The sequence below is a fragment of the Triticum dicoccoides genome, chromosome 3A (assembly GCF_002162155.2).
Source record: "Triticum dicoccoides isolate Atlit2015 ecotype Zavitan chromosome 3A, WEW_v2.0, whole genome shotgun sequence".
Taxonomy (NCBI): domain Eukaryota; kingdom Viridiplantae; phylum Streptophyta; class Magnoliopsida; order Poales; family Poaceae; genus Triticum; species Triticum dicoccoides.
In genome coordinates this window covers 681,820,686-681,837,456 of record NC_041384.1, presented here as the reverse complement: position 1 = coordinate 681,837,456, position 16,771 = coordinate 681,820,686, and the positions used below count along the sequence as shown (strand labels likewise).

At 48.2% G+C, this 16,771-nt stretch overlaps 1 protein-coding gene and 1 pseudogene across 1 annotated transcript; both read right to left on the bottom strand.

Annotated features, from left to right (window-relative positions):
* Positions 1-1,009: 1,009 nt before the first annotated feature.
* Positions 1,010-8,510, bottom strand: LOC119272858 (disease resistance protein PIK6-NP-like). The gene is made up of 2 exons (XM_037554220.1): positions 6,502-8,510; positions 1,010-1,335 (listed from the first exon to the last, which is right to left on the bottom strand). Exons 1-2 carry the CDS (start codon positions 8,508-8,510, stop codon positions 1,125-1,127), a joined length of 2,220 nt encoding a protein of 739 aa, XP_037410117.1. The 3' UTR covers positions 1,010-1,124.
* A 6,302-nt stretch (positions 8,511-14,812) lies between these two features.
* Positions 14,813-15,772, bottom strand: LOC119272857 (annotated as a pseudogene).
* Between the last annotated feature and the right edge of the window lie 999 nt (positions 15,773-16,771).

The window sequence follows — 16,771 nt, the reverse complement described above, 5'->3', positions numbered from 1 at the left end:
GCCTCCTCCAACTCCTTCCGATCTGCTTATCTGAAAGAGGAATTAGAGCAGCAGAGACTACATCTTCTTGATGATTTTCCTTGTGGATGCCTCGATAATACGCGTTCTTCTGTCTCTGCAGGTCTTATGCTTCGATTTAATTTCTTGCATTAGGAAGTGACGATTGTTATGCAAGTTTCTGAACTTTTCTGAAGGTCTTATGCTCCTATGCACCCATGTAGATCGTTATACAAGTTCATTTTCTGAATGAATTGTGGTAGATGGATTTCCGGATAGATGACTACAATAGATACGCCACAGCCTAACGGATCACTTCTCACTGTGTATTCCACCGTCAGGTTCTGATCCAAGGGGTGAAAATTGGGTGACGAGGTGCCCTGTCTGACTGAGTTTTATATCATGAACTATACGTACTGGCTTCTCCACCAGCAAACAACGGGAGAAACTACGCGAGCTACCAACCAAATGCACGCCAATATACAGCTGAAAACAGTTTCCATTATTCCTGTGGCGCTAGTGCTTGCCTGGCAATCAGGTGCTGCAGACAGATTGTGGATCACACATGCTTAATCTGCACAAAGTTCTGCTTCAAGTACATCATCAGGCATTACTGCAAGAACTACTCAGCTGGTTTGCAGAAACGGATGCCTACATTACAGGTAACTATATCATGACACACACCACACCAGTTCATCTTTGAGTTGCAGAAACCCAACCAAAGCATACTGATATCACACTGTGCATTCATAAGAAGTCAAATGTGTCCACAATCATCACACCTTATTACATGATACTGTACACAAATGCATACGATGTTTGATACAGAGGAAAGCCACACAAATTCAAATCCAAGCATAGATACAACCGTTTATGCTCAATCGGAGCCACTAGGGCACTCATGTAGAGCAATTAAACGGACATACTTAAGCTGTAATGCACGCAGAACATAAACACACAACAGAAAAAAATCAACAGACAAGAAGAACAGATTGCAATCCACACTAGCACACGCAAACCACACCATGCGATCAATGGAGAGGCCCTTCCGGCATCAAACCTGTTTATTCCAGCAGAAAGAGAATCTTGCAGCATCGTCGTGATCCTCTTCTTCATCTCCTTTTTGCTTAGTCTTGAGTTTCTGGTCCATTGAGTTTAAGACTGGGCTTGTTTTTATGGTTTTCAATGGCCTCTCTCACCTCAGGAGGGACATGCTCACCCTTGTACTCGAGCTCCTTCAATCGGGAAAGTTTGTCGATGCCGGAGAGAGATGTGGAAGATGACCAGGCAATCTTCTCGAGCCTAGAAGCAGACCCTCTGTTGAAGACAATCTTTGTTGGGGATATTACTACTGGGCATAAACCGGCCTACCTGGGCCGGATTAACTCCATCAGTAGTTCAAAGCTGTTAAAACCTAAAGAGGCAGATAAAGGCCCAGGGCCCGTAGTCGGTTTACAACCTGTAGCCGTGCATCAGCTTTGTGCATATACTTATAATATAAGTTAGGAACAAGGAGAGACCAACCCGGATACGAGTATGAACCGGTGTTGGGACTCTCTGAACCGACAGGCGTCACCCATGTATATAAGGGGACGACCCGACGGCGGTTCAAGGACAACGGACAACAACTCGAGACATAGGCGAAGCTTATTTGCTCCCTAGTCATCAAAACACCCATCAATTCCATCACAACTAGAGGTAGGCTTTTACCTTCACTGAAGGGGCCGAACTAGTATAAACACTCTTGCGTCCTTGTGTCCGCTTTAACCCCTTCAAGCTAACCCGTAGCGATGGCTCCACGACTAAGTCCCTTCTCTAGGACAACTGCCGTGATAAAACAACGACAGTTGGCGCCCACCGTGGGGCTATCGCACGATGGTTTCCGGTTCTTGGAGGGCCGCTTTGAAGGACTCGAGGGCTACGCTGTAGGCCGGATGACTAAGAGTCGTCGCGGCAATCTCTACATCGACGACGCAGGCTGGGGCCCCGAGGCCAGCTCAATTGAGTACGGGTACCGGGTCCCCTTTGGTAGCATTCATGTTTTCATTGGCAAGATCGGTGAACCGGGCCCTGAGCCGGACATCTGCACCGACCTCGTCGAGACGACTCAGCGTACGCGATCCGCCCGGATTAAACCGGCCATGAAGCGTGCCTTCGTGGGAATGATCCATGGAGGGAGTTATGAGGATGGATCGGAGCTTTGCGGAGCGACTGCCGTTCGTTCCGGTGACGAATCTTCGACCGGAGAAACCGAATCTCTTTATCAGCTACAAGATGGCCAGATTGAGAGCTGTTCCGATGGCGACAGTATTCCGGACCCCTCTGATCTGCCTAACCGGGTTGGAATATTCATGACCGGAACACAAGCAGCGCTTCACTCTTCGACAGCCGCGGCAACGATCTCTGGTTCTGCAGCGGCAACGGTTGCCGGGGCGGGAGGCCCTGTGCGCCCACCGGCTCAGGTTCTATCAGAACTATTTGATGCGTTGGCTGTGCTTATGGCAGAAGTTAATCCGCCAGATCAGGACGCTCACAACACGGAGATTGCAAAGGTAAAGGAACAAATCACCCAGGCCAAAATGGATCTGGCGGCTGAGGACACCAGGATGGCCGCAGAGCGGGCCGCTTTAGACGCACAGGCCTACAGGCTTATGTTGGATCAGAGCGTGTCGCATGAAGTCATGAGGAGGAAGCACCGGTTCCGCTTACCTCCGGTTTTCGAGGACAGAGACTTTTTCAACACTCCAGGACCAAGAGCCAGCAATCCGCTGGAGGGGAACCGGGCAGAAGCCCCTGGGACCGGTGCACCGGTTCAGCCTCGTCAGATCGACCCGCCTCGTCAAAACACCGTTATACCTCGGGATGCTTTAACACCTCCGGGTCACTACTCCAACCCAATGGACAATCTTGTTGCCGCTGCTGCACGACTGGAGGCCATTCCAGTTGAAGGTGACTCGCCGCAAGCAGTAGAGACGCGACGGATCAAGGAACTTCTGAGGACAGCTTTGGCCCAACAGGAGGCGTACTCGTACAGCCGCGACCGAATTCACTCGAGCCCCCGTCCAAGCCGGAGCTATAGCAGACATATGGATGAACCAGCAGTATCGAGTAATGAACGACGTGGAGCACCCCGCGGCAACAACCCGGCGGGTGGTGCTGATGACGCTCAGGAAGTGGTGAACCGGGCCCGAGCGCGTAGGGAGGCCGAGTTAGCCGCACAGCATCAGGCTCGGCAGCTCACACCGGTTCGTCCAACCATTTCGATCGAACCTGGTGTTACTTCTAGTTCTTTGAGGGTGCCTTGCCTCGTCCCCGCTTTACGCAACGTGCGTTTGCCCAAGGATTTCAAAGGCCCATGCAAGGTACCAAATTATACGGCGGATCAACCACCAGAGACATGGGTGGAGAGCTATGAGATGGCCATGGAGATGCTTGATGTGGATGACACGGCATGTGCGAAATACTTCACCATGATGCTTGAAGGAACGGCCCGTACTTGGTTAAAAAGTCTGCCCGCTAATTCTATCAGTTCATGGGCCCAATTACGAGCCCGGTTTATCAACAATTTCAAGGATACCTGTAAACAGCCTATGTCGATAGTGGACTTAGCTGCATGCGTCCAGGAGGAAGGAGAGTCAACGACTCATTGGGTGCGCCAGGTTTCACAAGTGTTGCACTCCTCAGACCGCATCAATGCTGACACCGCAGTATTAACCCTAGAAGGCAACTGCCGGTTTGGGCCCCTGAAGTTGAAATTGGGACGGATGAAGCATCATTGCACCGACATGGGAACCCTCATGGCCGCTTTGGTAAAATATGCTGATTCTGATAGTACCAAGGATCCCGAGTCTGATGATGACAAGACAGGGAAGGGGAAGAAGAACAGCAGCTCCAAAAGTCAGCAGCATCACTGGGTAGGCAATGGCGGAGGAGGCAAGCGTAAAGCGGATGGCAACATGGATTTTGTGGCTAATACCAATGTACAGGACAATGGCCAGCGGCGCAAGGGCAGGCTAAAAAATCGTAGTGGAGCGTCCAACCCCAACCCAAACCGCCTGAACTATTTGCTAAATCAGCCTTGTCCAAAACATGGGACGAAGGAAGAGCCAGCAAACCACCTTTGGAAGGATTGTTTTATTATGCAGGAGTTCAAGAATTCTAATAATTTCCGGTATGATCATGGATCTGGCGGCGGCTCAGGATCCGGGCCGGGTTACGGTGGAGGAAGTTCCGGTTCAGGATTTAATGGTAATCCGGGCGGGCATAATGGTCAAAATAGTCAGAACAACCAGGGTGGTTACAACCAACAGCAGCAACAGTCAGGTTACCAAAGCAACCCAAAGCAGTTGAGTAGTGGGCAGTATCATGTCTTTACCACTAGCTTGGACAAGCGAGACCGAAAGGTTCAGAGGCGGGCAGTCAACTCTGTTGAACCGGCCACACCCCGTTATCTACGTTGGTCTGAACAGCCAATCATATGGAGCAGAGAGGATCACCCACTCCAGGTCGATAATCCGGGTCAGTTGGCTCTGGTGGTGGCGCCTCAGGTGGAGGTTACAATTTCACCAAGGTGCTCATGGATGAAGGGAGCAGCATTAACATCCTATACTATGAGACCTTCCGTCCTATGGGACTAACAGATAAGAATCTCAAACCGTCCAATACAGTATTCCACGGTGTAGTGTCTGGCAGATCAGCATATCCCGTTGGTAAGATAGCTCTTGAAGTGGTCTTTGGGGATGATCATGATTCCAGGTCGGAGACATTAACGTTTGAAGTGGTGAAAATCCAAAGTCCATATCATGCCCTGTTTGGGCGTCCGGCATACGCCAAGTTTATGGCTCGGCCCTGTTATGTGTATTTGCAGCTCAAGATGCTGGGTCACAAGGGGACAATAACGGTTCACGGAAGCCGCAAAATCGCTTTGGAATGCGAGGAAGGAGATGCGGCTTATGCAGAGTCGGTTTGTGCCACCGAGGAGTTGAAATACTATAAAGACAATGTTGATCCGGCGGACATGACTCCGTTGAAGAAGCCAACTACGGAGCATGATCCGGCCCTGAAGTTCAAATCGGCAGCAGAAACTAAGCTTGTTGACTTCGTACCTGGCGATTCGTCCAAGCAGTTCAGCATTAGTGCCAACTTGGATCCGAAGTAGGAAAGCGCGCTCATCGAGTTCATCCGTGAGAATCGGGACATTTTTGCATGGAAGCCCTCTGACATGCCAGGTGTACCGAGGCAACTCGCTGAGCACACACTTAATGTGGATCCTAAATACAAACCGGTGAAACAGTTCCTCCGCCGGTTTAACGAAGAAAGACGCAAGGCGATTGGAGAAGAGGTAGCCAGGCTCTTAGCAGCTGGTTTTATTGTTGAAGTTTTTCACCCTGAGTGGCTTGCCAATCCGGTGCTAGTCCTTAAGAAAAACGGCACCTGGCGTATGTGTGTGGATTACACAGATCTTAATAAAGCTTGTCCAGCAGATCCTTTTGCCCTCCCCCGTATTGATCAAATCATTGATGCTACGGCGGGATGTGAGCGTTTAAGTTTTTTGGATGCATATTCTGGCTATCATCAGATCAAAATGGCAGTTAAGGACCAGGAGAAGACGGCATTCATAACCCCCTTTGGAGCCTTCTGCTATGTGTCTATGCCCTTTGGGCTCAAAAGTGTCCAGGCAACTTATCAACGGTGTGCACAAAACTGTCTTCACAAGCAGATTGACCGTAATGTACATGCTTACGTGGATGATATTGTGGTTAAATCCAGGGAGAAGGAGACTCTGGTTGATGATTTGAAGGAAACCTTTGATAACCTAAGGACGTACAAGATGATGCTTAATCCGGACAAGTGTGTCTTTGGTGTACCGGCGGGCAAGTTATTGGGTTTTCTGGTGTCCAACAGGGGAATTAAGGCTAATCCGGAGAAGATCACAGCCATCACCTCCCTGGCTAAACCGAAGTGTATCAATGATGTTCAACGTTTGGCAGGCCGGATTGCCGCGTTAAGCCGGTTTATCAGCCGCCTTGGTGAGAAAGCGATCCCTTTGTATCAGATGTTGAAGAAGACGGATCAGTTCGTCTGGAGTTCTGCTGCTGATGAAGCATTTGAGGACTTAAAGCGGCAATTGGCCAATCCGCCTGTGCTCGCCGCTCCCATTGACAAGGAGCCGTTACTGCTATATGTTGCTGCTAATGCTCGTGCGGTCAGCGTGGCTATTGTGGTGGAATGAAAGGAGGCAGGTAAGGAGCATCCGGTTCAACGTCCGGTCTATTATATCAGCGAGGTACTCATTGAGTCCAAGCAAAGGTATCCGCATTGGCAGAAGCTGGTGTACGGAGTTTTTATGGCAAGCCGAAAGTTTAAGCAATACTTCCAAGGGCACCCAATTACGGTGGTCAGTTCTGCTCCTTTGGGAGATATCATCCAGAACCGGAAAGCAACTGGCCGGATTGCAAAGTGGGCTATAGAGGTGGGGCCGTACGGTTTGAAATAGAGATGGTGATGGTCGAGCAGTCAACAACAAGGAGATTGAGCCATAAGAACTCATCTTTTTCTAATGTAATCCCATTCTGTGTTCCACCAAAAGACTTGTCCAAGAGCACCAGACAGCGTATGTTTGGTTTCTTGGTGAGCAGTTGTAGAGCAGCTAGCTCTAGCAATGTACCACAAAGAGTCAGCTTGGCTATCTGTTTGGCATTGTCAAATGATGACAGCAAACTGCCGCAGAAGCTGCTGTTTAACTCAAGCTCTTGCAAATTTGTAAGATAGTCAACTCCAGAAATAGAACATATGCTGGTGATAGACAAAACCATCTTCTCGAGCTCACTGGCTGCACCATCCTCAAAAGTGACATTAGTCAAGTCCGAGCCCTCAACAACAAGGAGCTTGAGGCATCTGAATTCACCGTCCTTGAAGTTCAGCATGTGCTCGGTGCATACAATGTGTTGGAGCCTGAGACACTGTAACTTGGGCAGCTTGGCAAGGAGTTTCAGATTATCTTGGCTCAGCAGAGTGTGACATAGAGTTACCTTGACAAGTTTGTTTTTATCACCTTTTATGAACAATGGAAGAAGACGCCCCTTCTGTGTGGCTCCCCTGATGCTTAGACTCTCAATAATCTTGAAATGGTTTTCCAACATAGAGCCAATGCCATATGGTAACTCTGCACTGGAAGGAGTACCCTCGTGTGGTGTGGTTATGGGAATAGCAGTGATTGACAGAGAACAGAGGCACTCATGTAGGTCACTGATCGTCTGAAGCAAATTCCTGAGGTGATCATCCTTATCTTGAATAACCACACCTAGCTTCCTCAGCTGCCATAGCTTTCCAATATCTTTTAAATCATTACTCTGCCAGGCCTTGACCTCAGATAGTACCTCCATGTTTACCATTTTGCCGATCCTACGAGGAATCCGGACACCATAGCGAAAATTGCTTGAATTCAGATCAATTTGACCAGCAAGCAGACGCTTGAGCTTCAAGAGCAGGATATTTGTTGTTGCATGTGCAGGCATCCTAGTTTCTCGAATATCCAGTACCTCTAGCTCATGGAGGTTGTTAATTTCACTGGGTAGCCGGGTAATATTTGTTTTCCTCAGGCTCAAATACTTGAGCAGTAACATCTTGCTGCAGATGTCCTTGAGGTACTGCTGGTTCTTCCCAAGAAAACACTGACAACCTTCTAGATCTAGCACCTTGAGCAGGGATACTTGAGATGATTTAGAGAGCCCCTCGAAGAATTTGTCAATTCTATCAGAGCTGCGGAGTTGTAGATCATTGAAAACGGAGAAGTGGCGAGCCAAGTGATGTGACAGGCGTGTCTCCACAATGTGTTGTTTTCTAGCAATTGTGGTAATGAATCCATGAATTAGATCACCTACGACACAACTCTTTACATTTCCTGTGATACCAATATCAGCAGGATAAACAAGGCACCGCCCAACAAGTGTGTCAAAACATTGGTTGGCCTGACGCACAGAACTGGGCCAATCTTCCTTGTATGTCAGTCCTTCTGCAACCCACCGTGCAATCAAGGTTGACCGCCTGATCTTTTGTCCGGGAGAGAATATAGCTAGGTGCAGCAAGCAAGACTTGTATTCTTTAGCCAGATCACTGTAAGAAAACTTGAACATCACCTTAGTGATGCTGTTGAATGTTGTTTCTGGCAAAGTCCGCAGGGTGTTGCGCAGCTTGAGTAGCTCCTCGTTGCTCCTCTTGGAGTTAGCATAGAAAGCATGAGTGAAGATCTTCATGCAGAATTCATGTGGTTCACACTCATACAAGATATCATGCAAAATTTGGGGGCAGTAGTTGTTTTCAGATTTCTGCTGGCTAGTAAGCTTGAGCACCGTGTCATGGTAGAGGCCAGGAAGAGAATAGTCTTTAGGTTCCCGCGGTGGATAGCAATATTCTTTAGCCAGCTGGATGTCCTTTGTGATGGTGACGATCATTAAATCGGCGCTGCAGTTTAACAGGCTCGAAGCATTTCTGATATCCTCACATGGTGTCATCTAGTTTACATTGTGGCCGGTTGCATTTCTGCATGAACAACCCAAAGGTACTCTAGGGTGTCATCTAGTTAACATTGTGGCCGGTTGCATTTCTCCACGAACAACCCAAAGGTACCCGAGGTACCAACGGGATAAATCATGTTGGTGGATAGAGAAATTAATGGGGTGTGCAATGATCTGGGACCTGGCTCATGATGATCAAAGAGCGGTTGGGGCTGCCATAGAAAACCTCTTCGGCAATGTGCTATACCATTTCACATGTTCAATGAACAGTATAAGCTTTTTTTTTATCATATACGTCACCTTTTGAAACATAGGAATAGGAAGAGCGGGGAATTAGGATGTTGCCTATCCTAGATTCCCACAGGAACTAAAATCACAAAAAAACTGCAAAACTATCCTTTGGATGTCACATAGGAAAACACGAAAATTATAGACACTAACAGAAGAAAACATGAGAGGTAGGACCTCATGTTTAGTTTATTCCAAAATTCCTATGGCATAGTCCAATCCATAGGGATTTAAAAGGAACATAGAATAACAATTCCTTTTTTTTACAAACAACAGCAGAAGAAAATCTCATGAAGGAATCCTATTCTACATAATTCCTATCCCTTTTCCTTTATTTCGGACGGGCCTTAAAGTTGTAAAATGACATAGATATTATATTTGTAAACTCCCATTAGCAACAACTGACCGACTGCTAGTTGCAAGTTAAGCCATCTCCAATGCTCGTACGCTTGTGTAGACTTTAGAGGATTTTTTCTTCAAAAATATTACTTTAGAGTCGGTGTTTAGAGTCCTTATCAACAAGCGCCACAAGAGAAATATGGAAAGCTGGCCAGCGCTTCCCTCTGCAACGCAGGGCTACCAAGCGTCCGCAGAAAACACGCAGCCACATGCAGGATCATTGATTTTTGTTAGGGTCCACAATAGCGCTCGTAGCCTGCATCTGGAGGGGGAAAATGACCGAGCGCCTGGCGATAGTTTAGCGTCGACGAAAGCTAGATTCGTGACTCGAGCAATATTTTTATTATACCCACCCAGAGACATTTGCTTGATACTGGTTCCAGAGCCTCTTCGACGAATAACACCAGTATTATGGTAGAAGGCGCCGCGAATGATATCACGAACCTCAAGTTCTTTCTCCTATGCTTTCAGTACTTGTCGGGCCTCAAGATTAACTTCGACAAAAGCCAGGTCATGATCTTAGGCTATTCTCCCGAGGAGAGCCAAAGCATTGCCAACCGGCTTAATTGCCCTTTGGGTTCTTTCCCATCACCTACTTGGGGATCCCCATTAGTGACTCCCGCCTTACTGTTGCTGATTTAAGGCCCTTGGTGCTCAAACTTCAACACCGCATTGAGCCCTGGCAGGGGAGATGGTTTTCAAAGGCGGCGCGGACCATCCTCATAAACTCCAACCTGTCCAGCCTCTTGTTGTTCATTATGAGTTTCTATAGCCTGCACGAGACTCTGCACCACGAGATTGGCACGATCCAAGCCCGCTTTTTCTGGGCTCGAGAGGGCGACAAGCAAAAATACCACATGGTTCGGTGGTCGGAGATTTGCAAGCCTCGTGACCAAGGTGGCCTCGGGATTATGTCCTCCAAATGCATGAACATCGCCCTCCTTGCTTGATGGCTTTGGCGGATCTCCAATGGTGAGGTTGGTCTTTGGCTGCAGCTTATCCAGAATAAATATCTTCGCGGCCAACCCCTTGCTTTCTGCCAACGGTCCGGTGGCTCCCAGTTCTGGCAATCCGTGATACAACTGCTACCTGTACTCCGGATCGGGACCTCCATTGCGGTTGGCTCAGGCTCTAGTACCCTATTCTGGTTCGATAGGTGGGCGGGCGATGCCCTCTTTGCCTCCCGCTTCCCGGACTTGTTCGCCATCGCTGTGGATCCTCGGTTCTCCGTCGAGGCGGCCCTTATTGACTTAGGGCGCCTCGCCTTCAGGCAGCTCTTCGGGCCCCCAGAAGTTAACGCGTGGCATGAGCTCCTAGACACCGTTGCTCCGCATGAGCCGGATCTCACGCAACCCCAGGACCTTGTTTCGTGGCACTTAGAGCCTTAGGGCAACTTCTCCACCAAGTCCCTTTACAGGGCTATCGCTCCCTCCCCCACCCTGGAACCTCTTATATTGATCTGGGAAATCAAACTTCCCCTTAAGATCAGGATCTTCCTCTGGCAGTGGATCCGTGGGCAGGTTCCTTCTGGAGTCGAGGTGCTGAAACGTAATGGCCCCGGAGATGGGATGTGCCCCCTGTGCGGGACGCTCGAGGATTCCAATCATATCTTCTTCTCCGGTGTCTCTGCCCAATTCTTGTGGAGTTGCCTCCGCAAAGCGGTCGGTGGTCGCTGGTGCAACACCAACTTCCTGGACCTCTTCGCCGAGGTTCAGGCTTCGCCCCAGCCTGGCCACCACATTAGGTGGTTGGTGATTGGGGTCCTTGCGTGGACGCCGTGGACGATTCGCAACAAACTCGTGATTCAACGCGTTCCCCTTCGACAATCGACTGACGCAATTTTCAAAATGTGTGGTTACTTGCAGTTTTGGCGGCCACTTAGCCGTTCCCAGGATCTTGACGCCGTCAACAACATCATCGCGACCCTCCGTGCATTGGTCATCCGCTTGGCGCCGCCGCTACCTCCACCACCCCAGAGCCGGATTAGATCATGTAGTATTTGGCCTGCCTGCGGCTTGGCCTTGTTTTTTATGTTTTGGGCTTGTTGAGTTGTGCCCTCGGCAGAACCTAGTACTTCTCATCACTGTTGTTCCATGTTTGTGTGTGTGTGGGTGTGAACCTTATTGTACTCCTTGGCTGTGGTGGCTTGCTTTATTTATAAAGCGGGGCAAAAGCCTTTTCCGGTAATAACCCTTTCAAGAGATGTTTTCTTGAGAAACACACCAATGTAAATCTTTCACTTGACTTGGACAACAGTGTTGTCAAGGGTGTTCACACATTGTGCACTGCTATTAACATTGTGGCCGGTTGCATTTCTACATCAACAACTCAACGGTACTGGAGGTACTAGATGCGACAAATCATGTTAGTGGAAAGAGAGATTGATGGGGTGTGTAATGATCTCGGACCCTAGCTCATGATGATCAACGAGCTGTTGGGGCCGCCATAATGGGGTGTGCAATAATCTGGGACCCTGGATCATGATGATTAATGAGTGGTTGGCGCGCCATAGGAAACCCCTTCTAGCAATCATGTGCGCTATACCATTCCATGGCCAATGAACAAAACAAGCTTACTTATCATACAAGGCATTGTTTGGAACATAGGAATTCAAAACATAGAAATAGGAAGAATGGAGGAATTAGGATGTTACCTATCCTAGATTCCAATAGGAACTAAAACCGTGGAAAAAGTGCAAAACTATAGTTTGTGCGACACATCAGGAAACGAACCAATTGTAGACACAAATAGAAGAAAATATGAGGTTGGACTTCATGTTAGGTTTCCTCTTAAATTCCTATGGCATATTACATTTCATAGGAATTTCAAAGGAATATAGAATAACAATTACTTTGTTACAACCAACACCGTTTTTTTAAAGGAACCCTATCCTGCACACTTCCTACCCATTTCTTTTGTTTCAAATGGGCCATAAATTTGTGAACCAAAACAAGAATTGTAAATGGAAAAGTATTCAATTTTGACCTCCAATTCATAATAACTGACTAGCTATTAGTTGCAAGTTAGTAACTTGACGAAAAAACTAGAATAGCCACCGAAAGACATTCGCCTAGAACAGATTCCAGGAGCTCTTCGATGAATTGCCTTTTCAAGATGGCGATATGTCTCTTGGGCCATGCACTAATGTAAATCTTGACTTGACGGGCGGTGTCGTCAAGGGTTTTCACACGCGATGTATTGTCATTAATATTGTGCTTGTTTGCATTACTGCATCAATAGACCAAAGGTACCGGAGGTACTAGACGTGGCAAATAATGTCGATGGATAGAGAAATTAATGGGGTGTGCAATAATCTAGGACCTGTCTCATGATGATCAATAAGCGGTGGGAGGCGCCATAGAAAACCTATTCGGTAAATCGTTTGTGCTATACCTTTCCACATGTCCAATGAACAATACATGATTATTTATCATATAAGGCACGGTTTGGAACATAGGAATTGGAAGGAGGAATTAAGATGTCGTGTATCCTAGATTCCTACAGGAACTGAAACCACAAAAAAATTGCAAAACTATCCTTTGGATGTCACATAAGAAAACATAAATTATAGACAAAAATAGAAGAAAACATAGATCCTCATGTTTTGTTTCCTCCAAAATTCCTATGGCATTCCATTCCATACGATTTTCGAAGGAATATAGGATAAAAATTCCTTTGTTATAAACGTCAACAAAATAAAAATTCTTGAAGGAATACTATCCTACCCTTTTTCATTTGTTTCTGACGGGCCTTAAATTTGTGAACCAAAACAAGAATTTAAGATGGCAAAGATATTTCAATTCTGACCTCCAATTAACAAGAACTGACCAACTTCTAGTTCCAAGTTAGGCCATCTCCAATGCTCAGACGCTTGTGGAGACATTAGAGGATTTTTTTTCCTGAAAATTACTTTAGCCTCGGTGTTTAGAGTCCTTATATGCGTGGCTGGCACTTCCGTCTCCAACACAGGGCTACTAGTATCTTTCTCTTCCCTTCTGTGAACAAAGCAGTGATTAGCCTCTGGCACTCACTTTCCGAAGCACCAACTGACTTGCTTTCAGAACAACCCTGATCAATTATCCCTGAAATAAGTGCCCGCAGAAAAAACGCAGCCACGTATAAGATCCTGATAGGATCAATGATTTTTTTATTGTCCACAATAGCGCGCATAGCCTGCATGCAGAGAAAAAGAAGCCAAGTGCATGGTGATAGTTTTTGCATCGACGGAAGCCAGGTTTCGTCCATAATGGCTCGGAATTGAAGCCAGGCGCCTAGCCTAAGCACCGACATTGTAGATTCGCTTCGTGACTTGAGGAAAGAAGTTCAAAGATAGCCACCGAGAGATATTTGCTTGGAACCCGTCCAGGACCTCTTCGACGAATCACCCTTTCAAGATGGTCAGATATTTTCTTGGGAAACACACTAATGTAAATCTTGACCTGACTTGATGAATGGCGTTGTCAAGGGTGTTCACATATCATGCACTGTTATTAACATTGTGGCAGGTTGCATTTCTCCATCAACAACCCAAAGGTATGTGAGGTACTAGACGCGACGAATCCAGTCGGTGGATAGAGAAATTAATAGGGTGTGCAATGATCGGGACCGTGGACCATGATGCTTAACGAGCGGTTGGGGCCGCCATAGGAAACCTCTCCAGGCAATCATTTGCGGTGTACCATTCCACAACGGTCAATGAACAATACACCCTCTGTCTCAGTGCATGGAGCGTGCATGTAGTTCTAAATCATTAATTTGACTAACTAAATATATGTTATATTTCACTAAAAGTAATCATTGTATTCTTAACCGAATGTAAGTTCTAAATATATATTATTATCACATATAATACATATTTAGCAAGTTAAATTATCAACCTAGAACTACACACATGCACTATACACTGAGACGGATGAAGTACAAGCTTATTTATCATATAAGGCACCATTTGGAACATAGGAATAGGAAGAATGAAGGAATTAGGATGTCGCCAGTCTTAGATTCCTACATGAACTGAAACCATGGGAAGACTGCAAAACTATGTCACATAGGAAAACCCAAAATTTATAGACACAAACAGAAGAAAACATGAGGTGGGTTCAAAGAAATCTTTCCCTAATAATAAAGCACGGATTGACTCCGTGGGTACACCGTCACAATACGCTTCTTCCTGTGAATTTACGCTTTCAGTTTGAATTTTAAACACATACACGAGGTGGTACTAATTTCAACCCACGCTCGTAGAGTTTCTGCCTCGCTCCGTCTTTCGCAACGCACGCACCTCACCTATATTGGGCCACGTTGTTCCACTGCTGGGCCTTTTCTTATGTGCCACTGAGTCACGCAAGAGGCCCTCCATCTCAAAGGTTGTGGCCAACTGAGCTGGTAAGCTTGTGCGACGAAACACGGTTTGTTATCAAAATAAATAGTCCCACCTCGATTCTTTGCAATCAATCCCAGCATTGGGCAGCAATTTATATACGCCGACGGCTTTACAGCATCAACAAGCAGAGGAAGGAAAGAGAACGAAGGAAATAATCATGGGGCAGAGGGATACAGCGAATCGACTCCTCGATGGCAAACCTGGGAATCGGAAACCTAGGAAAATTGGATTAGCAAAATCGGCAGGACGGCCCTTGCTTGTCAGCCATGGCCGCCAAGACGTCCGCGGCGGCCGCCACCGCAGCGAGCACAACAAAGGCCTTCTTCAGGGCAGTGTACCTGTTGACACTGTCCATGCACCCCTTGCAGTGCACGGCGTGCCGGAAGTACCTGTTGGTCAGGTTGGGCCCGTGCTGCGTGCCGAAGCCGCCCTTGGCCGGGAATGACGCGGAGATCCCGGCGGCGGCCGGCGCCTGCTCCACGACGGCCTGCACGAGCGGCGACGACATGGTGCTGTGGCCGAAGTAGTAGGGCATGTCGTGGCCGGCCCTGTCCATCCACCGCCGGTAATCGGCCACCCAGGTGTCCGAGGAGCGGAGGTTGAGGTAGAGCTCCTTGGTGGGCACCTTCTCCCGGAGCAGCACCTCGTTCTGCGACGATAGGAACCCCATGTCCTGCTCGAACACCTTGCACGCGTTCTGGTGGAAGTACCAGCTCGGCACCACCCTCAGCAGCGGCGACCTCGCCGTGGACCCGAACCAGACGAGCAGCATCGACTTCCCCTGCCCCGCCGACCGGCACAGGAATTGCGCCGTGAAGCACTGCTCCCTGCCGTCCTTGTCCACGAACTCGAGCGTGTTGGTGAGCACGCAGGGCACCTCGAAGCGGAGCAGGTTGCGGAGGTGCGGCGCGCGCTCGCGCCACCAGTGGCCGGCGAAGCCCCGGGCGGTGCGCTCGGCGACCTCGAAGGCCAGCGGCTGCACGTCCTCCCGCTTGGCCGTCTAGCCGGTGCGGTCGTGCGAGATGGGCACGTGCGCCGGGTCCATGAGGTTCTCCAGCAGGATGGAGTGGTCGTAGGGGAGCTCGTGCACCGTGGACAGGTCCGTGAACCCCGCGGGGGCGTACGGCTCGAACCACGGCAGCTTCTTCGCGTCCGGCGAGCTTGCCGGCGACATCCACACCCACACCACCCCCTGCGAGTCCCGCACCTCATAGTTGCACGCACACGCGTTCCGCGGGATCTTGGCGCCCTCAGGCAGCTGCTGTTGGAAATATGCCCTAGAGGCAATAATAAAATGGTTATTATTATATTTCTTTGTTCATGATAATTGTCTATTATTCATGCTATAATTGTGTTATCCGGAAATCGTAATACATGTGTGAATACATAGACCACAACACGTCCCTAGTGAGCCACTAGTTGACTAGCTCGTTGATCAAAAGATAGTCATGGTTTCCTGACTATGGACATTGGATGTCATTGATAACGGGATCACATCATTAGGAGAATGATGTGATGGACAAGACCCAATCCTAAGCATAGCTCAAAGATCGTGTAGTTCGTTTGCTATAGCTTTTCCGAATGTCAAGTATCATTTCCTTAGACCATGAGATTGTGCAACTCCCGGATACCGTAGGAGTGCTTTGGGTGTACCAAACGTCACAACGTAACTGGGTGACTATAAAGGTGCACTACGGGTATCTCGGAAAGTGTCTGTTGGGTTGGCACGAATCGAGACTGGGATTTGTCACTCCGTATGACGGAGAGGTATCTCTGGGCCCACTCGGTAATGCATCATCATAATGAGCTCAATGTGACCAAGTGGTTGATCACGGGATCATGCATTACGGTACGAGTAAAGTGACTTGCTTGTAACGAGATTGAACGAGGTATTGGGATACCGACGATCGAGTCTCGGGCAAGTAACGTACCGATTGACAAAGGGAATTGTATACGGGATTGATTGAATCCTCGACATCGTGGTTCATCCGATGAGATCATCGAGGAGCATTTGGGAGCCAACATGGGTATCCAGATCCCGCTATTGGTTATTGACCGGAGAGTCGTCTCGGTCATGTCTGCGTGTCTCCCGAACCCGTAGGGTCTACACACTTAAGGTTCAGTGACGCTAGGGTTGTTGAGATATTAGCATACGGTAATCGAAAGTTGTTTGGAGTCCCGGATGAGA